This window comes from Serinus canaria, chromosome 14 (assembly GCF_022539315.1).
Source record: "Serinus canaria isolate serCan28SL12 chromosome 14, serCan2020, whole genome shotgun sequence".
Taxonomy (NCBI): domain Eukaryota; kingdom Metazoa; phylum Chordata; class Aves; order Passeriformes; family Fringillidae; genus Serinus; species Serinus canaria.
The window spans coordinates 1096773-1117412 of record NC_066328.1 but is presented as its reverse complement, the minus strand read 5'-3'; the positions used below and the strand labels follow the sequence as shown (position 1 = coordinate 1117412).

General features: G+C 59.7%; 4 protein-coding genes and 1 non-coding gene across 10 annotated transcripts in view; 2 read left to right on the top strand and 3 right to left on the bottom strand.

Annotated features, from left to right (window-relative positions):
- Positions 1–359: 359 nt before the first annotated feature.
- Positions 360–3205, top strand: WFIKKN1 (WAP, follistatin/kazal, immunoglobulin, kunitz and netrin domain containing 1). The gene is made up of 2 exons (XM_009092190.4): positions 360–587; positions 1415–3205. Exons 1-2 carry the CDS (start codon positions 360–362, stop codon positions 2903–2905), a joined length of 1719 nt encoding a protein of 572 aa, XP_009090438.2. The 3' UTR covers positions 2906–3205.
- Positions 3206–3329: 124 nt separating this feature from the next.
- METTL26 (methyltransferase like 26) lies at positions 3330–6288 on the bottom strand. Of its 5 annotated transcripts, none has more exons than XM_050980268.1 (6): positions 6086–6288; positions 5538–5635; positions 4606–4665; positions 4128–4215; positions 3847–3925; positions 3330–3780 (listed from the first exon to the last, which is right to left on the bottom strand). In XM_050980268.1, the coding sequence occupies exons 1-6, from the start codon at positions 6286–6288 to the stop codon at positions 3733–3735; spliced, it is 576 nt and encodes a 191-aa protein (XP_050836225.1). In that variant the 3' UTR covers positions 3330–3732. The 5 variants fall into 5 exon arrangements, with proteins under 5 accessions (XP_050836225.1, XP_030085812.2, XP_030085811.1 ...); XM_030229952.2 differs by lacking the exon at positions 5538–5635 and adding an exon at positions 4769–4931 and having other exon boundaries at positions 4128–4195; XM_030229951.2 differs by lacking the exons at positions 5538–5635; positions 6086–6288 and adding an exon at positions 4769–5498 and having other exon boundaries at positions 4128–4195.
- Positions 6289–6392: 104 nt separating this feature from the next.
- Positions 6393–6463, bottom strand: TRNAG-CCC (transfer RNA glycine (anticodon CCC)). The gene has a single exon. It is a non-coding gene; the product is annotated as a tRNA-Gly (tRNA).
- Positions 6464–7945: 1482 nt separating this feature from the next.
- MCRIP2 (MAPK regulated corepressor interacting protein 2) lies at positions 7946–11595 on the top strand. Its single transcript, XM_030229571.2, has 5 exons — positions 7946–8109; positions 8190–8271; positions 9890–10017; positions 10234–10335; positions 11167–11595. The coding sequence occupies exons 1-5, from the start codon at positions 8058–8060 to the stop codon at positions 11235–11237; spliced, it is 435 nt and encodes a 144-aa protein (XP_030085431.1). The 5' UTR covers positions 7946–8057; the 3' UTR covers positions 11238–11595.
- A 3026-nt stretch (positions 11596–14621) lies between these two features.
- The window catches only part of ABCA3 (ATP binding cassette subfamily A member 3), a 29383-nt gene continuing 23364 nt past the window's right edge, over positions 14622–20640 (bottom strand). The window contains exons 22-32 of one of the 2 annotated variants that reach the window (XM_050980055.1): positions 20036–20255; positions 19637–19795; positions 19128–19149; positions 18977–19070; positions 18565–18699; positions 18244–18438; positions 17102–17289; positions 16763–16933; positions 16187–16374; positions 16015–16088; positions 14622–14824 (exon numbers count right to left, since the gene is read on the bottom strand). In XM_050980055.1, coding sequence (XP_050836012.1) covers positions 14693–14824; positions 16015–16088; positions 16187–16374; positions 16763–16933; positions 17102–17289; positions 18244–18438; positions 18565–18699; positions 18977–19070; positions 19128–19149; positions 19637–19795; positions 20036–20255 — 1578 coding nt within the window. In that variant the 3' untranslated portion in view covers positions 14622–14692. Of the gene's footprint in view, positions 14825–16014; positions 16089–16186; positions 16375–16762; positions 16934–17101; positions 17290–18243; positions 18439–18564; positions 18700–18976; positions 19150–19636; positions 19796–20035; positions 20256–20640 lie in introns of both variants that reach the window. The other variant, XM_030229569.2, reaches the window with a different exon arrangement.

Below are 20640 nucleotides of genomic sequence, written 5' to 3'. Positions count from 1 at the left end.
TTCCAAACACCCAGAAACATCAGTGAGAAGGGAGGGGATTCAGATTACAACCTTCCCGTCCTCCCCTTCCACCCCACTCGCCCGCTGGCCGTGCCGGGGATGGACTGAGCCCCGAGAGCCACCCGCCACTGCCGCCGTGTCCCCGGCGCCCCGAGACCCGAGCGGCGGCGATGGATGGAGGCGGCGGGCGGCATCGCCGGTGGTCCGGCGGGCGCCGGGTGTGCTGAAGGACAGAGGTTTGGTCCTCTCCTCCTACTCTTTGTCCCCCCGCCCGCCTTCTCCCTCATCCCGTCCGTCCTGAATGTGATTTCTCCCGAGCCCTCGCCAGCGAGCCAGGCCGGCGGCGCGGGGTGGCCCCGATGGCTCCTCGTGGGAGAGGCGGGCGCGGGGCCCGGGGGCAGCGTGCGGGCCGGCAGCGGGTCCCGGTGGGCATCGCGCTGCTCCTGCCCGTGCTGGCGGCGGCGGCGGCCGGGCTGAGCCTGCAGCCGGGCAGGATGAGGCACCTGGGCGTCTGCCCCAATCAGCTGAACCCCAACCTGTGGGTGGATGCCCAGAGCACCTGCGAGCGGGAGTGCCAGGCCGACCAGGTGAGTGGGAGGCTGCGAGGGCGGCGGGCGGTAACGGGGTTTGGGGGGGCATCCCCATGTCCCCGAAGGAGATGCTTTGGGGTGTGGGTCCTGTGCTGGGTGGCACAGCCGGTCCAGTTGTCCCAGAGCGGCGGGCTCAGCCCTGCTGCAGCTTTGCTCACTAAGCCACTCCTGTCTGCTGGGCTCCCCTGTCCTCCACAGGCAGAGAAACTGCTTGTTTCCCCCTCATGTCACCCCCTCAGACCGTGTCCCATGGTCCAAACACCCTCCTCGTGCATCCCCCAGGATGCTTCCACCCCGTCAAAGGGCTGTCTGGGAAGGGAATGGGTGTGCTGGGACACGAACCCCATCAGGCCGAGGACAGAATCCTCTTCCAAATTTTCCCTGGGGGCTGGAGCCCACCCACGGACCGGGTTGTCCATTCCAGAGAGCCCTGGCTCCACCAGGCTGAGCAGGGATTACACCACCCCGCTTAGGGCTGTCTGAGCCCCCAGGGAAGACTCCTTCAACAATTCATCTGCATGCGCTCTGCCTCCCCTCGGCCAGCAAAAGCTGAGAAGGGCAAGTTGCTCTCTGCTGTGGGGAGAAGGGACCGTCATCACCGCGGTGCACCCCCAAACATCCTGGGCGTGCTGAGGATGGGCTGGGGAGCTGTGCCGGGGAGGTCTGGCTCTTAGCCGGAGCCCAGCGATGCTGAAGGTGCACAGGGCTGAGCGGGGGACACCTGCCCACCCGAAAGTCCCACAGGGGTGGGAACAGCACCCACAGCCCCAGCACAGCTGTGACCTCCACGTCCCCCCCGCAATCTCTTCTCCCTCCCCGACCAGGACTGTGAAGACTTTGAGAAATGCTGCACCAACGTGTGTGGGCTGCGGAGCTGCGTGGCCGCGCGCTTTGCCGATGGCAGCGCTCCGGCGCTGGCGCTGGCGCCCGCAGCCTCCTGCGAGAGCTTCGTGTGCGCGCAGCAGGGCTCCGACTGCGACATCTGGGACGGGCAGCCCGTCTGCAAGTGCAAGGACCGCTGTGAGAAGGAGCCCAACTTCACTTGCGCCTCCGACGGCCTCACCTACTACAACAAGTGCTACATGGACGCCGAGGCGTGTCTGCGCGGCACCCGCCTCACCACCGTGCCCTGCAAGCACATCTTCACCTGGCCCGACACCAGCCCCGTGCCGCAGGAGACCACGGCGCGCCCCACGCCGGGCGCCGGCCCCGAGGTGCCGGTGCCCCCCGCCCTGTACACCAACCCCTTCCACCAGTCCGTGCGCGTCGGCGGCACCGTCAGCTTCCGCTGCGACGTGAGCGGGCGCCCGCAGCCCGACATCACCTGGGAGAAGCAGAGCGAGCGGGAGGAGAACTTCATCATGCGGCCGGACCAGATGTACGGCAACGTGGTGGTCACCAACATTGGCCAGCTGGTCATCTACAACGCCCGCCACGAGGATGCCGGCATCTACACCTGCACGGCCCGGAACGCCGCCGGGCTGCTCCGCGCCGACTTCCCGCTGTCGGTGCTCAGGCGGGAGCCGGGGGGGATCCCGCGGACGGGCAGCCCCCAGCCCTTCCCCAGCGCCGAGTGCCTGAAGGAGCCGGACCGGCGGCGGTGCGAGGCCACGGAGGTGCGCTGGCATTTTGATGCCAAGCAAGGCTCCTGCCTGACCTTCCGCTACGGCGGCTGCGGCGCCAACAGGAACCACTTCGAGACGTACGAGGAGTGCCGAGCCGCCTGCCTGGGCAGCGCCCGCCCCACCTGCCTCCTGCCCATGGTGCAGGGGCCCTGCCAGAACTGGGAGCCGCGCTGGGCGTACAATCACCTGCTGAAGCAGTGCCACTCCTTCGTCTACGGCGGCTGCGAGGGCAACACCAACAACTTTGAGAGCAAGGAGACCTGCGAGGACGTGTGCCCCTTCCCCAAGAGCCTGCAGTGCAAGGCCTGCCGCCTGAAGAGCAAGATGGTGCTGAGCCTCTGCCGCAGTGACTTCGCCATCGTGGGGCGGCTCATGGAGATCGTGGAGGACCAGGACTCTGGCATAGCCCGCTTCGCTCTCGAGGACGTCCTCAAGGATGAGAAGATGGGCCTCAAGTTCTTCAACATCAAGTACCTGGAGGTGACCTTGACTGACATGGACTGGAGCTGCCCCTGCCCCAACATGACGGCGGAGGATGGGCCCCTGATCATCATGGGCGAGGTGCACGATGGGATGGCCACGCTGGACCCCAGCAGCTACGTCCGGGCGGCCAACGACAAACGGGTGAAGAAGATCTATGAGCTGATGGAGAAGAAAACCTGCGACCTCCTGAACCGCTTCCAGGACTAGGGGAGAGTCAGGATGTGCTGAAGGGGAGAGCTGCAGACACAGCACGGAGGGGGCAGCCTGAGAGAGCCCCTGCACCAGTGCCTGTGTCTAGAGGCTACCACTGTCAGGTAGTTCTCCCCAACCCCATGCTGAGCCCCAGAGCAGGTCCCACCTCTGCTGTAATTTATCTGCCGCATGTTTCCCCCACCGTGTGACCCCTACCCCAGCCTGTCCAGAAGCAATAGAGAACTGGGCGGGGTTGCAGAGTGGCGGGAGATCTGCTGGTAACACCCCACTCATAAAATCTTTCCACTTCACCAAAGCCCCTGGGCCCAGTGTAACACCCCTGGGTGCTGGACCTGACCCTTTCATTGGTGCAGGAGTTGGAACTCGGGACACCCCCACCCCCAGTGTTTGTGCTGAAAGCATCAGGGAGCTGCTGGGGTGTGGGGGGCAAAGCCACAGAGTTTATTGGGGGGGGCAACAGCACAATCCTGAGGAAAGGGGGAAGGGAGACACCATTGGCATAGCAGCCTCCGAGGAAATGGAGCAAGGAGTCTCCCCCATGCCAGGGGTATTGTCGTCCCCCCCCACATCTGTGCTCCCCCGTGGCAGCTGTGCTGGGTCTTGTGGCCCAGCCTGGGGCACCCCACTGCAAAGGGAGCCCCAAAGGCACCAGGGGAGATGGACCCTGCCCAGCCAAGTCAGCCCCAGCTGGGTGAGCGGGGCTCTGTCCCATCACTGCTGTCCCCAGCCGCAGTGGCAGCCACGGTGGGACAGTGACACCTTGCAGGAGGCGTCATGGAGACAGCAGTGCCGGGAGGCGCTGGAAGTGCCGTCAGGGCAGGTTACAGCTTGCGGAAGATCAGGCTCTTGTTGTTGGCCGGCATGTCCACCTGGAAGCACAGAGCAGGGCTCAGGGGTGCCCAGCGGCACGGACAGCCCCGGGGCCCAGCACCTACCATCCTCTCCAGGCACAGCCCATTGGCCTCGGCCAGCTCCCGCAGCAGCGCCGTGTCCCGCAACCCCCAGGCGGGATTGCTGCGGGGAGGGAGCCGTGGGTCACACACGGGGACACCCAAAGCAGCCCCATCTCCCGGGGGCACCCCCAGCTGGGGGGCTGCCCTCAGGCCTGGCTTATCTTCAAGGACCACGCTGGGAGGGAGCTTCCTGCAGCTGCAGGGGTGGGACAGAGAGGACAGGATGGGGCCCCAGAAGCCTGAGCCCCCCAGCCCCCTCCTACCTCTGCCTCAGGCTGCGGTCAAAGTCCACGTTGCTCTGGGGGCTGATCTGGCCGTCCACGGCATAGGGCTGGTGGGACACAGCTGGAGCTGCAGGCAGGAGCCACCCTGTGCACCCCAGCCCCCTTCCACGGGCTGCTGTCCCCACCAACCAGAGAAGCCAAGCAGGAAGAGACACGGCCCCCAGGGAGTCCTGTCACCCACTGTGAGTCCTGTCACCCTCTGCAGGCACCCCCAGAGGGTGACCCTGCTTTGGATCAGGTGAGGGAAGACAGGACGTGTCTCGTCCAACACTGCCCCTTTCAGGGCTCAGCATGTGCCCCAAAAGGCAGAGACCCCCCCCCCCCCAAAGCCAAGCCCCTGCATTTCCCAGCTCTCTCCCTAAGCCATGAGCGAAGCTGCCCTCCCAGCTGCTCCCCAGTATCCGCTCTGACACCCTGCGCCCCCCAGGACGCTCCTGCAGCAGGACAGGGGACCCACCCCGTAGGTGAAGAGCACACCTCCGGGCTTCAGCAGCACCCCGGCACCCCTGAACAGGCCCTGGGGAACAAGAGAAGTGGGGACCGGGTCAGGGGGCCAGGGGCATCCCCGGGAGCCCCCCCCTCGGCCCCGCAGGGCACAGGGGCTGTGGAGGGCCATTCACCTCGGTGCAGCGCAGCTCTGCAATATGCATCATGTTGATGCTGACGAGGAGGTCCAGGGTGGAGGGCTGGGTGCCTCCCCAGGTCTCCCAGCCCTGGGACACGTCCAGCAGGATGGGGGGCAGCAGGTTGGGCACCCCCGTGGCCTCCACGTAGGCAGCAATGCTGTGGGCACCAAACCCCAGCTCAAGCCCAGCTGGGTGCCCCGTGCAGCCCCCAGCAGCTGCTGCAAGCAGGGACAAAGCCCTGCACAGACTCCCAGAACTGGAGAAACACCCACACAGGGATGTGGGTGCAGCACAGCCTGGGGGCTCCTTGCCCAGCCCTTTGCTTCCAACTGCCAGATGGAGAACGGGAAGCAACTGGACAACCAGCAGCATGTGGATGCAGAGCCCACAGGGCCCAACCTCACCAAGTTTGGAGCACTCTGCCCTTGTGGAGAACCCCACTGGCACCACTGCACCAGCACCTCCTGATTTTGGTATTATTTACAACCTTTTTGGCACATTCATCACCTAGGTCTCAGCTTCTACATCCTCTCAGCCTGGAGATAATTTTTACCCAGCGTGATGAGTGTTGCTGGGTGGGCAGCACCAAACTCCTTGACAGGGGCTGGTTCCAGCACCTCCCCACCAGGCTTATTTTTTTTCTGCAGTGTAAAGCTGGATTTTGGGAGTTTTCTGGGAAAAATAAAGTCCTGAGCTGGGGAGCATGGGTTGTTTGGGAGTTGGATATTGGGGATTTATTGAAAAAAATATAGTGAGTATTGACCTGTGGAGCCTGGGCTGGGCAAGAGCTGAATTTTGTTGTTTGTCTGGAAAAAATAAAGCATCAAGCCAGAGAGCCTGGGCTGTCCAAGAGGGTCTTTGCTGTGAAGAAATAGACATTAATCATATCTGAGAGCAGGATATTGGGGTTTTCTTGGAAAGAATACAGTACTGAGCAGGGGAGCTTAGGCTGCTGGAAAGTTGGCTATTGGGTTTTTTTCCTGAAAAAAGAAAAAAAATTGTGTAGCCTGGGCCCAGTGTTGAGTGGGTCTTTTCTAGGAAAAAATATATATCCAATTAATCCAAGAACTGGATATGGGGGTTTTCCTGGAGGGAGCAAAGCACTAAGCAGGAGAGCCAGGACTGCAGGAGAGTTGGATACTAGGGTTTTCCCAAAATCCCCAAGCGAAATTAAATAAATAAATAAAACAATAAAACGGGGAGCAGGGAACCGGAGCCGCGGGTCCATGGGTCCGTGAGAGGGGGCTGCAGGCGGTGCCCCCGGAGCCCTCCGGGGTCCCCCGTCCCCCCGGGACCCCCGGCCCCGCTCACCTGCGCAGCGCCCGGCTGTCGATGTCCGAGGGCTGCCAGCGCGTCTGCGGCAGCGCCCGCGCGAAGTGCGCGGCGTGGAGCCCTGCGCCCGCGCCCACCTCCAGCACCCGCAGCGCGCCCGGCGCCGCGCCCGGCGCCGCGTACTCCCGCAGCACCGCCAGGATCGGGCCCTTGTTGCGCTCCGCGGCCGCCGGGACCTGCATGGCCGGGGCGGGCGGGGAGCTGCAGCTGCCGGCACCGCCCCACGCCGCGGGTGGAGCTCCGCACGGCGGGGAGGGGAAAAGGCAGAGCAAGGAAAAAGAAAAACTGCGCCGCCCGGGAATCGAACCCGGGTCGCAAGAATGGGAATCTTGCATGATACCACTACACCAGCGGCGCGGCTGAAGACTGTACTGCCCCTTTGCCAGTCGGAGCCAATGCCCCCGTGGGGAGTTTTCCCTCCCCAGCACTGCCGCTCCCCCGCCGCGCACCGACACCCCCTAAAAGGGCAAAGTGAGGCTTTGCGCGGACACCCCAGGAAAACGGAAGCGAAGGGGGGACCCCCACCCAAATTCTCCGCGGCAGCTGTCACTGGTGATGGAGGTCCGGAGGGATCCATCTGGAGCACCAGGATTAGGGGTTCAGCCCTTCCAAGCATGGGAAAACTCAGGGATGTGCCAACAGGCGCTTAGAAACCCCAGGCGGTTCCGGGGGAAAACTGAGGCACAGCCCCCAGCACGTCACAAGGCGGGTGACAGCCAGTGGTGACATCCCGTGTGTCAGGGTTGTATTTAGCCACAGTACCAGGGTTGGGGGTGGCAGCAGTGGATGCACACCCGCGAAGGGTCCACGCGCGCCCAGCACCCACCAGGGCCAGGCGCTGCTAGGCTTTTATGGGAGGTACCTTCCTACACCCCTCCCTCTCTAGCCACTACCGGGGCAACGTGGCGGAAAGGCAAAGGTCACCCTTGTGGGGTGGCTCTGCAGCCGCTGGAGCGGCCCAGAGATCCCAATGTGTTTGTCACACTGTCTCTCCCCAAAACTCTGGTGCTGCCGCCAGCCACAGGGGCGGCCGGTGGACACTGCGGAATAGCCGGGGACCAGCTCGGGGTCGTGTCCTGGGTCTGCACCTCCTGCCACGTGGGGACACCTTGGCGGGACCTCCCACTCCAAAGGTCACCGTGCTGGCAGGGACGCGGCTGCCCACCCTGGTCCCTGCGCTGGTCATGGGATGTGCAGCTCACGGCTATGCACAGCGCTGTCCCCGTGGGGGTAACATCTCAGCCCCTGCCTCTGCACCCCTTCACTTTTCCCTGCCTAGGTCCTTTGTGTCCCAGGAATGACCCCTATCTGTCCCCTGTGTGTGCCGTGGCTCCAGTGTCCTGTCTCCTGAATGTCCCCGTGCAGGTCCCCTCCGAGTTTCCCGTGACTCCCGTGTCCCCTGCGCGCCTGTGCCCTCTTGTGTCCCACGTGCCTGCTGTGCCCTCTCCCCTACTTCAGCCCCGCATGGTCCAATGTCCCTTCTGTGCATTCTGTGTGTCCTGTGCGAGTCGTGTGTCTCCCACGTCCCCTCTGTGTCCCATGAAAGTCCCCACATGTGCTCCCAGCATGTGCCATGCTTGTCTCCAGCGTGTGTTCCTGCATTCTGTGTGTCCCCACAAACCCACACGCGCACCGCCGGTGTATCCCGTGCGTGTCCCCCGTGCGTCCCCACAACCCAGACATGTCTCTTGCACAGCACACACGTGTCGCGTGTGTCCCCGCACGCCTCCCACCGACCTGTGTGTGCCCCCGACCTGTCCCGCGCGTGTCCCCCGCGCCCCCCGAGCGCTGAGCGCTGTCTGCGCGTCCCCTTCGCTCCTCGCGCGTTCCCCTTTAAGCGTGGGGGCGTGTCGGAGCCGAGGGGGGGCCCGGCCCTGCCCGCTTAAGGCCCCGGCGAGGGGCACCTGCGGCACTCGAGAGGGCGGCGTGGCCGTGGGCCGGGGCCCGCAGGATGTACACGCTGACACGGGGCCCCAGCAAGCTCGCCACGCAGCGCCGCACAGGTACCGGGGGGTGCGGGGCCGGGGGCGCGGGGGCTCCGTCCCGCCCCCGCCGCCCCCCTGACGCCCCGCGCTCCCCGCAGGTCCCACACAGCAGGCGGTGGAGAGCAGCAAACTGGGCGAGTATCGGGGGCGGCCGCAGCCCGGCCTGTGGCCCCCGGCCAGGTGAGCCCCTGTGACCTTGGGAAGGGGACCGGCGCAGGGGCGGCCGGGCGTGACCTTGGGAAGGGGAACGGGACGGCCGGGCCGCCGGGTGGGACGGGGAGGGGGGACCCGGGGTCTCCGCTCAGTGCCGCTCGCCCCGGGGGTCTCGGTGGTGCTTGTGGCCGCAGGCGTCCCGCGGAAGCCCCGGGCACGCCAGTGTCCTGTGCCCTGTGCTGGGGGCCGCCGCGCGTCTCCTCGGGGCCACACCGGAGTGGCCGCCTCTCCTCCTTCCCACGGGCCATCCCCAGAAATCGCGGGGAGTGGGACCGGTGGGGTCACGCCAAGGAGGCGGTGCGGGGGGGTCCTGGCGCTGGGCAGAGCCGGGGCCGGGCTGGTCCAGCCCCTCCGCGGACGGCCCCGATTGCACGAACCGGGCGGCGGGGCCAGCGCCGGTCCCGCCCGCCTTGGCCGCGCCGCGCACCCACGGGGGCCGCGGAGCCCACGCCGAGCTGGCGTTCCCCTCTGCCCCAAAAGCCGGGGTGACGCTTTCTGATGAATTCCAGTCTCCCGCAGCGACACCCGGAGCTGTTGGCAGGGTGCTGTGGGGTATCCCTGTGGCTGGGAGGTGGTGATGGGATCCCTTGAGACCCTTTCCCCACTGGAGGTTTGGAGTCGCAGCGCATCCAAACAGGGTAGTGGGACTCCCCTCTGCTTCTGCACGTCCTCTCCAGCTCCAAGAAATGAGCTCCCCCCCTACCCCCCCAGTTCCTCTCCTTCCCAGGATCCCTGGAATTTACTGGAGCAGCTTCCGCCACACTTGCCCTCCTCCTGCCTGCCCAGTGCCCCTGGCTGTGGGGGCTTGAGGGTCACTGCCCTCCCCAGTCCCTGTCTGCAGATCTGAAGGAGCTGCCTGCTCCCAGTCTCTCCTGCCCTCCAAACCCAAACCCACTCCTAGGGCCCCTTAGACTTTGCCCCGTGAGGAACGTGGCTGTTGCAAACGTGTCCTCCCCTAGAGCTGGGCAGAAAAGCCAAAATGTTGGAGTTTGCGTTGAACATGCTCCCAGGTCTCATCCCAAGTCTTGCCTTTAGCTCTGGTGGGTGTTGCTGCATCCAGGCAGGGAGTGGTTGAAGTGTCCCTCCCCAGAGGAGATCCCAGCTCTGAGGCAGCCTGACCTGCTCCCACTTTTCAGAGTGTAACATCCCAGTCCTGAGGGACCTTGTGTGCCCCATGCTGGGGCCAGAGCTGTTCCACTGAACCTGAGTGCTTGATCTGCAGAAGATGGCACATCCCCTGTCCAGTACCTGACTGGATTTCACTTCCATTTCCTGATATTCCTGTAACTTTGGTGGCAGATTCTTTATCTCAGGGACTGCACTTGGTGCTAGATTTGAGGATGGGTGGGGGATGGGCAGCTGGTGCTTTTCCCCAGGGAGCTCCCCTTGCACCCCTTCTGTGTCAGAATCCCTTGTACCTGGGTCCCTCTCCATCACAGTCCTCGGGGACAGGACTGGGTAGTTGCAGCTGTGGGTGAGTGTGTTCACTGTGGGGCAGCCCAGGACACCTGAACCACCCCAGTTCTTGCTGGGGTGGGCAGAGATGCCTGTGCCCTCACCCCCCCTTGCTTCCCTCCCTCCACAGCCCAGCGCAGAAACTCGTCTTCAACAGAGTGAATGGCAAGAGGCCCCCACTGCTGCTGCAGCAGATCTCAGCCCCTGAAGAATGTTACACCCTGGCCCACGAGGAGAACGTCCGCTTTGTCTATGAAGGTGAGGGCAGGGGGTCCCTGGGGCAGCACCCAGGGGAGCTGGAGCAGATGGAGCCCCTCCCCGGCACCTACACCATGCTGGGGACATCAGTGGCAGGCATGGAGTCCCTAGCCTGGTCACTTGCCCTCCATGGCTCCTCCTCCTGCTCCTGTCCCTCAGCCCCCCCTGCACCGGGAGCCCTGTCCCAAACCCACCCAGAGCTCGTTCCCCCCCTAGCCTGGCAGCAGGTAGAGCAGCAGCTGGACAGCAGCCGGAGCGGGGAGAGCGCCTGCGGCCCTGTGCAGTACGTGGAGAAAACCCCCAACCCTGGACTCAAAAGTAAGTGGGCAGTGGTTGTGGCCCTTTGGGGTGCATCAGGCTCGGGGTGTAGTGAGTGGCTGTGGGCTCAGCCTGCACCTGAGCAGGGCTGTAGTGGAAGGAGGAGGAGGAGGATTCCAGTGCTAGATGTGCCAGAGGGGCTGGTTGGGTCTGTCCTGCTGGTGCTGAGGTCACTCTGTGGGTGCTGGAGGGAGATGGCTGTCCCCAGGCACTGTGGTGGGGATGTCCTACTGCATCCCTTTGATGTTCCACTGTGTTGCTGACTCCTCTGGGATTCAGGCCCTCTCTTGCCACCACGGGGTTCAGCATTGTGCTGGAGAGAGGAGCTACCCGTGGGAACCTGCATTTCCTGGGTCCAGCAGAACCAATTGGGCTTGGGGACAGCACCTGTCTGGTGGCATCTGGAGTCAGCAGCCTTTGGGCTCTCACAGTGGCTGAGAGCTCCTCAAGGAAGAGACTATCCCTGTAGACCCAGTCTGGCCTTTTGGGGACATGGCACAGGGGTGGAGGAGACCTGGGAGTGTCATTAGATTGGAGATCAGGAAAGGTTCTTTCCCCAGAGGGTGCTGGCACTGCCCAGGCTCCCCAGGGAATGGGCACAGCCCCGAGGCTGCCAGAGCTCCAGGAGTGCTTGGACAGCGCTGCCAGGGATGCCCAGGGTGGGATTGTTGGGGTGTCTGTGCAGGGCTGGGAGTTGGACTGGATGATCCCTGTGGATCCCTTCCAGCTGAGGATATTCTGTGATTCCATGGTTATTTTTTCTGGGGTTTGCAACGGAGCACATAGAGCTCTGCTCCAGCTGTTCCCTTCTCTCCCTCCCTTCTTTCTCAGACTTCGTTCCCATCGACCTGGAGGATTGGTGGGCACAGCAATTTCTGGCCAAAATCGAGAACAGCTCATAAAAGGGAAGAAAAGGTTGAGTTTGGTTTCTTTGTAAGAGAAACGAAGCTGCGAGCACCTGGTGAAGCCCAGCATCGGTGGCGTTTTTGAGACGCCTGAGGTGGAGCGAGGCAGCCCAGAGCACCGGACCACAGCCATGCCCGGCCACGCGCCCTCCCTGTGCCCGGCACAGGAGCAGCGTGCAGCCCCAGCCAGGATTCCTTAAGTGCCAGTTCTCGGACTGCTGCAGCTCCTGCAGCCTCCAGCTCCAGGGACACTGCGGTGCCACGCTGGGGACGAGGGAGCGGCTCCCCCCTGCAGCCACGGGAGGGCAGGGGGTGCTGCAGCAGCACCGCCAGACAATAAAGCGCTGAAACTGCCCGTGGAGCCGCGCTTGTGGCATGGGGAAGAGGGGATGCTCCCAGCTGACTCGTGGCTCAGTGGGAAGCTGGCTTCTGTGGATTCAAGGGTTTGGAGCTCCTCTTCCTTGCAGCTGTGTCCTTGCCCTGATGCTGCCTCATCTCCCGGGGCTCAGCCAGGGGGTAGTGCTGTCTTAGGTGATGTTTGGGATTGGGCGGGGGATATGGGCATCGGCAGGGGGGACTGAGCACCCTGGCTGTGCTCCAGAGCTAGGCTGCAGCATGTAGGTGGGCAAAGCTGCAGGAATGGGAGTGCCAGGGGCCGCTGCCCATTGCCATGGAGGCCAAAAGGCTCGAAGTCTTCCCCCTCACCTGTGGTTGTGTGGGAGAGCTGAGAGAGGATAGTTGTGGCTACCTGAAGTAAAAAGAGTGGGGACCCCAACATCTGTTTCTACAAAAAAACTCCTCAGCTGCTGGGCTTTTCAAGCCAGACTGAGCTCTACTAGTTCTGGTTTTGTATGACACCCCTCTACCCCCATGTCTTCTCCCCAGGCAGAGAGCAGGGAGCCAGCACAGGCTGAATGGAGTCTGAATCCAAAGGAGGCCAGGAAACACCCACTGGAAAAAAAAAATCATCTTTATTATTCCTATGATGGGAACAACCACACTGCAGCCAGGAGGGAGTAGAAGTTGGCCAGGGGCTGTTTTGCTTCGCCCCCCCTGGGAGGCCAGAGCAGTGCCAGCAGCAGCTCTGCCCCTGGCACCTGCCCACAGAGCACTCCTGGTCCTGCTCCCAGCCCCAGGCTGGCACACCTGGCACTGTGGCTGTGACTGAAATCAGGAGCAGCACCACGCACAGCTCACAGTGCCTGCCTTGCTGCCAGGCAGGGTGTTACAGCCCCTGGGACAGGGAAATGCTGCTTCCATAACACCTCCTTTATTTGGGCCAGGGTGGCCCCAGAGTGATGGAGGGCTGGGGCCGGGGATGTCATCCTTGCTATGGACTCTCCCATCAGCTCTGCCCTGGCATCATTGGCAGTGTGGGGGTTAAGCTGCCTCCGTGTCCCCACCCAGCACCAAGCCTTGCAGGGGGCACCAGAGCCAACAGGACATGGACTGTTACTACTGTGCTCAGGGCACTGCCAGCCTGTGGCACTTGTGCATCTCAACCCCTCAAACCTCCACATTCTCATTCTTCCCCATCCCAGGAAAAGCCTGTGAGAATCTACATCCTGCTTTACATCCCTTTCCAGAAAACAGTTACTGGGAGTTTCAGCACTTCAGCTACCCTCCCAGCAAAAAGCATTCCCCCTTTTTTTCCCCCTTCCTGGGAAAGTCACTGCTGCTGGGATTCCCCCCTGCACGGTGCCCTGGCAGTGGCTGGCTCTGCTGCCCACCAGGATGCTCCCAGGCTACAATCCCTCCCTGCCAGCAATTCCAAAGGACTCCAAGATGTCTAAGCAGGCCATTCACCTGCTGGCTGCTGACTAATAAAAACACACATCTTTAAGATCTGGGGAAATTCTTAGTAACATGATGCACCATTGTTCTGAACAACAACATTAGGCAAAGGGAAGAAATGGAACAGGAATAAATGAGTCAGTCACAAGGAAAAAAAATGAAAACCCAACCCAAAACTATAACCCAACCCCTGACAATGCAATCACTGGGAGGGAATCAGCCCCCCTTGCCATAAATATTAATTATGTGCAATTGTGTGTAGTACTATAGTGCAAATAGCTCTGCATTGATCATGGGGCAGCTCCCAAGGGGCTGCCCCAGGTGACACAGGGACTAGTTAAGGACAGACAAGAATCAACACAGATTTCCAACAAACAAACAAAAAAACCCCCAACCCAGTCACTGGGAAACTCCAAAAAGGAGCTGCCTCCTCCAACTGGGCCCAGGCAAGACTGGGCAATGCTGGTGCCCAGCAGCATCCTGGAGCCAGGCAGGGGCAGGACAGGACCTCTGCTCCCTGCCTGCTGCTGCTGGCACAGCCTGGTCAGGGGCAGAGGGGATGAGGAGGAGGATGCAGGACAGATATGGTCAGGTTGGAGCTGTGTGGGGTGTAAAGAGGTGAGCTCAGCAGGACATGGGCACAGCGAGGGCATCGCTAGCTTCAGACTGGTCCTGTGGCTGCACTGCACAGTGTGGGGCAGTGCTGCTGGCAGCACCCCTGCATGGGCACAACACTGAGGCCAGCAGCATCCCTGGGCACCCTGTGACACGTCATACCTGTCCTACAGATCAAAGCCAAGACCCTGCAGCACTTCTCACTCAACCCACAGTGTCCTCAGGGACCTTGTGGCACCTCTCACCCGTCCCTGCAGCGTCCCTGGGCACCCCTCACTGCCTCCAGCTCCAGCTCCCAGCCATGCCCATCACGTGCTGTTCCTGGGGCCGAGCTCTGGGCATCGCTCCATTGCTACCTCTCACCCAGTGCCAGCTCCTGGCACCACAGCTCCCCTTGCACAGCTGGGGCCAGAGCCAAGCCTTGAGGCAGGCTTGGCAAGCAGGCATCAGGAAACAGTTTTCCCTAGCACTTAAAGGAGACAGAGCCTCCTCTTTCCCATGCCAGGCAGGTGCCAGACAGGAGCTGAGCTGGCCCCCCCATCTGAACACAAAGTGCTCCCAGGGGCAATCCCAGCACATCCCACTGCCCAAAGGACGGTTTGGATCTGAGCTATGTGACAGCCTCCTGCTAAACCACGAGCAACCACCAAACAACACAGGGACATGTGGGTGAGGAGCGCGGGGCAGCGTCCCGCTGGGTGTGAGCCACGGGCAGGGAGGAGGGCAGCAGAGGGGATCCCGCTCCTCCTCTGCCATCCCAAACCCAACCCCCCTCTCCACCCACCCAGGCTCTCCCGATTTTTTGGGTGGATTTTTTTTGCTGCATGGATGAAGAAGGCTGGAGAGTGGCAGTGTCACATGCGCACACACACGCACACCCATGCCCGGAGCGCTGGCAGCAGCAGGAGTGCTGCCATCCCCTCACCCCTCGGTGGGAAGGTTTACATTGATACAGTATTTAAGACACGCTGATATATAAATTACTGTCTCTATATATACTATGTATAGGCTGAGGGCCAGTCCGTGACAGGGCACCAGGGGGCTCATTTCCCTCTGTCCTCTGTGTAGTGCTGGAAGCGAGTGAAGCTCATGAAGACCTGCTCCAGGGAGATCTGGCTCACTGAGTAGTCCTCCAAGTGATACTTCTCTTTGGCTTTCTCCAGGGCCCCAAAGACCTGCAAGGGAGGGCACGGACAGGAGGCAGTGTGACTCAGTGTGGGGGAGGACTCCTAGGACCACAGCAGGAGCCCCAGACTGTGACTGTGACAGGGAACACCCACTGTGACAGGGAACCTCCCAGCTGTGGCAGGAAAAGCAGAGAAAGCTTTTTTCTCCAGCGAGACCCAGGAAAATAACACCTTCCCTGACCCCATAAATATGATTATTTTACACATTTATATGTGATAAATGCATACATATATATATACATACATATATATACATGTATATATGTGTTTATATATATATATATACACACACACATATCTGGGTTTGAATCCCTGCCCAAGGCTTCTGCTAACATATTATATATATAAAATATTTACATAATACAGAGATAACACTTAGGATACTATATACATAACTATCTGTACAGATACATAACTATCTGTATCTGGCATACACATAATTTTTATATTGAGCTACATATGATATACATACTTATAAACTCACTCTCTAGTTTTTATATAATCCTATACATAGTTCTAATATAATCTGTATACTTTGTGCTCTCTCTATATATACTCTATAGACTAAACTACATACTTGATATAAAGAGTAATATACTCCAGAGTATATAATCTTATAGAGCATTACCTATACCATATACCCTATTGAGTATATATTAAATACTGTATAAATACAATATACAGTATATGATATAGACTACATCCAATGCATGTAATATACAGATATATATCTCCTTAGATACTGCATATGAAAACGATCTGTATACTATGAATATATCTATAGTATACATGTAATTACATATAGATAATGTACATGCAGACAGCATATACAGAGAGCTATACTAGGTATTCTCTATACCTGACTCTGTATACTGTATGCAGAGGGTTACAAACTGTATCTGTGCTGTGGGGTTTTACTGGAGTCCCCGGGCTAGGACCCCTCAGGATCAGTGGCTGGGGAAAGCCACTGCCCACAGTCCCAGTGGGACCACACTGAAGCACCGCCAGGGGGTTCCTGGGGCTGAGGTGCAGGAGCAGGGAGCTGTCAGCATGGGGAAGTCGTGCCCACCCGTGCCACGTTTCCACAGCGTAATGCAGCGTGGGGAGGATGCACCACCGAAAGCAAAGCACCAAGAACACGGGAAGGGCCAGGAGAAGGGTTCCCAGTGCCCCCTTACCTGTGCCCAGCTGAGGTTCTTGTTGGTCAAGTGGTAATGCACCATGCCCTGGTGCTCATGCTTCAGGACACTGCCTGGGGAATCGAGCAGGGAGAGGCTCTGGGTTAGAGAAGGTTCACACCAAGCACGCTGCCCCTGCTCTGGGGGCAACCACTCAGGCAGCTCACGGTACCTGGGAATGTCTTCTCCACGAAGGCTTTGAAGGCCTGCAGCTCACCCTCCTCCTCACTCCGGGTTTTGGCCAGCAAGGTGTATCCACTACCAAACTTGCTTTTGAGGTGCTGGGGACTGCCCAGGCACTTGAACTGCCCATTCACCATGATGGCCAATCGTGTGCACAGTGCCTCGCACTCCTCCATGCTGCAGGAAGGAGAGGACTTGTTCAGAGAATCTCAGGAGGGTCTGGGTTGGAAAGAACCTTAAAGCTCATCTCGTTCCAACCCCTGCCATGGGGAGGGACATATTCCACTAGAACAGGCTGCTCCAAACCCAGTCCAGCATGCCCCCAGAGATGGGGCAGCCACAGCTTCTTCTGCAAGCACCAGGACACAAGCAGAAGCTTCTGGGAAGTGGCTGGAGGTGTGTTCCCTTCTCTCTGGACTCTTTGAGGAAGGAGATTTGGGTAGAGCCAGCCACTGGCTGCAGGCAGTGTATGCCCACCCACCATACCCTGGAGGTGTATCCCATCCCTTGGATCCCACCAGTCTCCTTGATCTCTCATGCCAAGCCCTGCCCAGCCAAGTGTCACCTGTGGGAGGTGAAGATGATGGATTTGCCACACTCCCGTGTCCGTGTCACGGCGTCCCAGAGCAAGCGCCGGGCCACGGGGTCCATGCCAGTGGAAGGCTCGTCCAGGAAGATCACAGGGGGGCCACCAATGAGGGCGATGCCAGCACTCAGCTTCCGCTTGTTCCCACCGCTGCAGAGGAATCACAGAACCATTACCATTGGAAATGAACTCGGTTGGCGATCACCAAGTTCAACCTTCAGCTGAAAACGGGAGCGAGGAATGGGGACAGAGTCCCAGACGAGCACAGGGAGCACCACGCCAGAGCAGGGAAAGCGCTTTGCCCAGGCCTGCTCTCACCTGTAGGTCCTGACGAGCTTGTCAGCGTGCGGCTCCAGGAGCAGCCCCCGCAGCATGTTCTCCACGCAGCTGCCGATGTAGCGCTCGGGGATGCCGCGCAGCCGCGCATACATGCTCAGCGTCTCGCGGCCCGTCATGTGCTCCAGCAGGGCGTCGAACTGCGGGCAGTACCCGATCCGCTGCTGCACCTGCGGCCCAGAGGAGCGCACGGCAATCAGCCCACTGGCAGGTCTCCGAGCCGGAGGTGCCTGGGCACCCACGGGCCTTGCTGCTCCTCTCTGAGGTTTTGCTCAGAGTGATGGGAACTGAGCCACAGCGCTGAAACCAGGGGTGGAATGAGAGGGAAATGCCCCCTGGAGCAGCTGGGCTGACAGGGATGGACAGATGTGTCTCTGGACAGCAGCTTGGTGGGCTCACAATGCCTCTGGCCAAGCTGCTTCCTCACTGTGAGGAACCATTTTGGGGTGCTCAGGCTCTCAGAAGAAGGAAAGTGCTGGAGGGCTGGTACCTCCCCCATGTCCTGCTCACTTCCAGGGACAAGAGCATGAGAGAAGGCAGCTTCAGGGAAGGAAGCAATTTGGAGCATGCTCTCAAGGAATGTTCTTCATGTCTGACCTTTTCTGGGATCTGGATTCACTTAAGACTTGGACTTGATGGTCCCTGTGGGTCCCTTCCAAATCAGAATATTCTGTGAAATCTGGGACAGTGGTAGAGGAAGGACTGGACCAAAAGCCTAACCCCTACTCATCTCTTCCTCTTCCAAAGGAAGTGGGCAATTCCCAGCAAGGACACCCCTAGCAGAGGTCTGGAAAGGTTTGATACACTCATTTTAGAGACCATCCTCCAATATTTTCCACATTTCCAGCTATGGAGGTAAAACCCTTTGATGAAGGGTTTGCTACCCTCAGCAGGTTTGGCCTCCATTTGTATCACATCTGTAATCCCAGTGGAGAGGAAACTGCTTCCACATGGCCAGATAATGGAGAGCTGAGCCAGCTGAGGACACAATGTCACTGGGATATTTATTGTCCCTGCCTCTGGAACTGCAACCACGTCCTTTTGGAGGCACCTGCAAGGTGGTTCAGCCCAGCCAAACACAGGATGGTCAGCAACACCATCCGTACCCCCCCAGCCACGGGTACCTTCTTGATGTTGGCCAGAATGCTGTGGCCATCCACAAAGGCGTCCCCCGATGTGATGCTCTCGTCACCTGTCAGCATCTTGAAGGTGGTGGTTTTGCCTGCTCCGTTGAAGCCAAGGAGACCAAAGCATTCCCCTTTGCTGACGGCCAAGGAGATCCTGTCCACTGCCAGCAGGGACTCCCGGCTGTTGTAGACCTGGAGGAGACACACATGAGCCACGTGTCACTGCCCCATGGCACAGCAGGGCGGGCGGTGGCTCTGCCAGCCCTGAGAGGACACGGCTCAGACAGCAGCAAGGATGCTCAGGTCACCTCGCCTCACCTTGGTCAGCTCCTTGATGACCAGAGGGCTGCTGAGAGATGACAGCAGCTCTGGTGGCGACTCCAAAACCTTCTTCCTCTCATCTGCCACGTCCCTGTCCTCTGGCAGCACAGACACCCTGTTCAGCAGGGCCACCTGAACACAGGGGGAAGACACACTCTGTGTCACCTGGCTGCTGGGGGATGAATGGGCTCCTCCAGTGTCCCCAACCCTGGCAGGATCCATCCCTTCCATCAGCTGCCTCTGGAGATGCCTCACTCCACCAGTCCATACACTTAACAGGACTGGCTCCTCCAAGCTCCAGAGATGCTCCCTGGGAAGATTATTCAGGTGATGAGGACCCGTCTCCAGCTCACAGGGACTCCTGGGCTGGGCTTGGAGGGCACAGCTCCCTCCCACGTGCTTCACTCACCCATTTCCGCCGCCTGCAGATGCCACAGACCAGAGTTCTCAGTCTCCAGAGAAGGTTTGTCTCAATGAGGAAGAGGAGGAAGAGGAAGGAGAAACCCTGGATGGCCAAGGAGGTCAGGTACCGCCCAATCCCAGGGGTCTCCCAGGAGAAATAGTTCATCTGATAACTGATATCTGAGGAAAGATGAAACCAAATCAACTCCAGGATCAATCCACACTTTGGGGAGGGGCAGATAAACCTCAGAGGAAGCTGTGAGCCCAAAGCTTTGCCAGGCTTATCTTCATCCCACATTGGCTCCCTGCCCACAGCTCTTTCCAATGCTTCCCACAGGAGGATTTGGGTCTGGAGGGGATCTGGCAGAAGAGGCCCAGTGGAGGCAGGCAGAGGACACCAATCTTGGGACTGGGATTTCTTTACTCATCTGTGAAACTTCCCCTAGCCCACATTTTTCCTCCAAATCATGAGTAAGGTGATTCAGTTAAGGAATTTTTTCCTATGTATGTCCTAATATGCTGCCCAGTTTTTGCTCTAAAACGGTACCTGCAGCTACTGCCCAGGCAGAGGCCCCATGACACTGCCCACTGCCCAGTTCCACCATCCATTCCACACAAGCCCCAGGGATGCTGTGGGGGTTGGCCAGGTGAGGATGTAGAGACTCACTGAAGGCCTTGCAGATGAAGATGGCTTCAACAGAGGAGGTGCAGAACTGAATGAACTCATAGTTCTGGTAGAAGTCACTGATGCACTGGCCCAAGCAGTAATTGGGTAAGATGAGAAAAACTTTATCCAGGGTTTCGGAGAGGTCCACCAAGCCCAGCTCTGAAAGAGAATAGGTGGATCAATGAATTAGAGACTGCTGGTTTGGGAGAAAAAACCCTGATACCTGAAAAACCCTAAAGTCTAGAGGGAAACCAAATATATATTGTCACATTTAATGGGTGAGAATGGACTGCTGTAGTGTTTTATGGCTATTGTTGTTCCAGCCCTGGGTTCAGAGAGCCTCCCTGGGGGCTGGACCTTTTTGGTGATGGCTGGGCAGGTCAGAGGGCAGTGACCCACCTGGGATGCTCATGATGGTGACGGCGAGGAAGGTGGCAGTGCCAGAGAGGATGTTGAAGATGGTCAGACGGGTGTAGGCTGTGGCTGCCACCGAGAAGAAGAAGCTGAGGAGGTACATGAGGGGGATGATGGCCCAGCCATAAAGGAGGAAGATCAGCATCACATCAACGAGGTGGCTGTCTTGGGTGAAGGCTTGCACGTTGAAGGCTTGGAATATCACCTGGGGCACAGCAATGTGGGGAGAAGGCACATTTGGCTTGACCTCAGGTGATGTCTCCTTGTCCCAGTGGCCCAGGCTAATATCAGCACTGCAGTGACCCAGACCCAGACCCAGACCCAGCCTCATGGATGGCTCCTACCAGCAACCCATGGCTGTCCCCAGGGGAGGCCCTTTCTGCAGACTGGGATGCAAAAGGGCAGATCTGGGGAATTCCCCTCCAAGATCCCACGGATTTAACATTTGCTAGTCCCAACAGCAAAGTATTTAGCTGCCAGAGGACACTGCCCCAGCTGGTTGGCCATGGTCCAGCTCCCAGCAGGACCAAGGGACAGCTTTCTTGCAGGTCCTTGTCCTTCTCCCTGCACCCACACACATCCCAGAGGAG

Coding starts and splice junctions, on each gene's coding strand:
- WFIKKN1 (XM_009092190.4), top strand. CDS start 360: ATGGCTCCTCGTGGGAGAGGCGGGCGCGGGGCCCGGGGGCAGCGTGCG. Junction 588..1,414: donor GGGAGTGCCAGGCCGACCAG/GTGAGTGGGAGG, acceptor CTCCCCGACCAG/GACTGTGAAGACTTTGAGAA.
- METTL26 (XM_030229951.2), bottom strand. CDS start 5,146: ATGCTGCTGGTTGTCCAGTTGCTTCCCGTTCTCCATCTGGCAGTTGGA. Junction 4,196..4,605: donor GTGTGCTCTTCACCTACGGG/GTGGGTCCCCTG, acceptor GTGTCCCACCAG/CCCTATGCCGTGGACGGCCA. Junction 3,926..4,127: donor GACCGCAGCCTGAGGCAGAG/GTAGGAGGGGGC, acceptor CCCTCCCCGCAG/CAATCCCGCCTGGGGGTTGC.
- MCRIP2 (XM_030229571.2), top strand. CDS start 8,058: ATGTACACGCTGACACGGGGCCCCAGCAAGCTCGCCACGCAGCGCCGC. Junction 10,018..10,233: donor CGTCCGCTTTGTCTATGAAG/GTGAGGGCAGGG, acceptor TTCCCCCCCTAG/CCTGGCAGCAGGTAGAGCAG. Junction 10,336..11,166: donor CCCCAACCCTGGACTCAAAA/GTAAGTGGGCAG, acceptor CTTCTTTCTCAG/ACTTCGTTCCCATCGACCTG.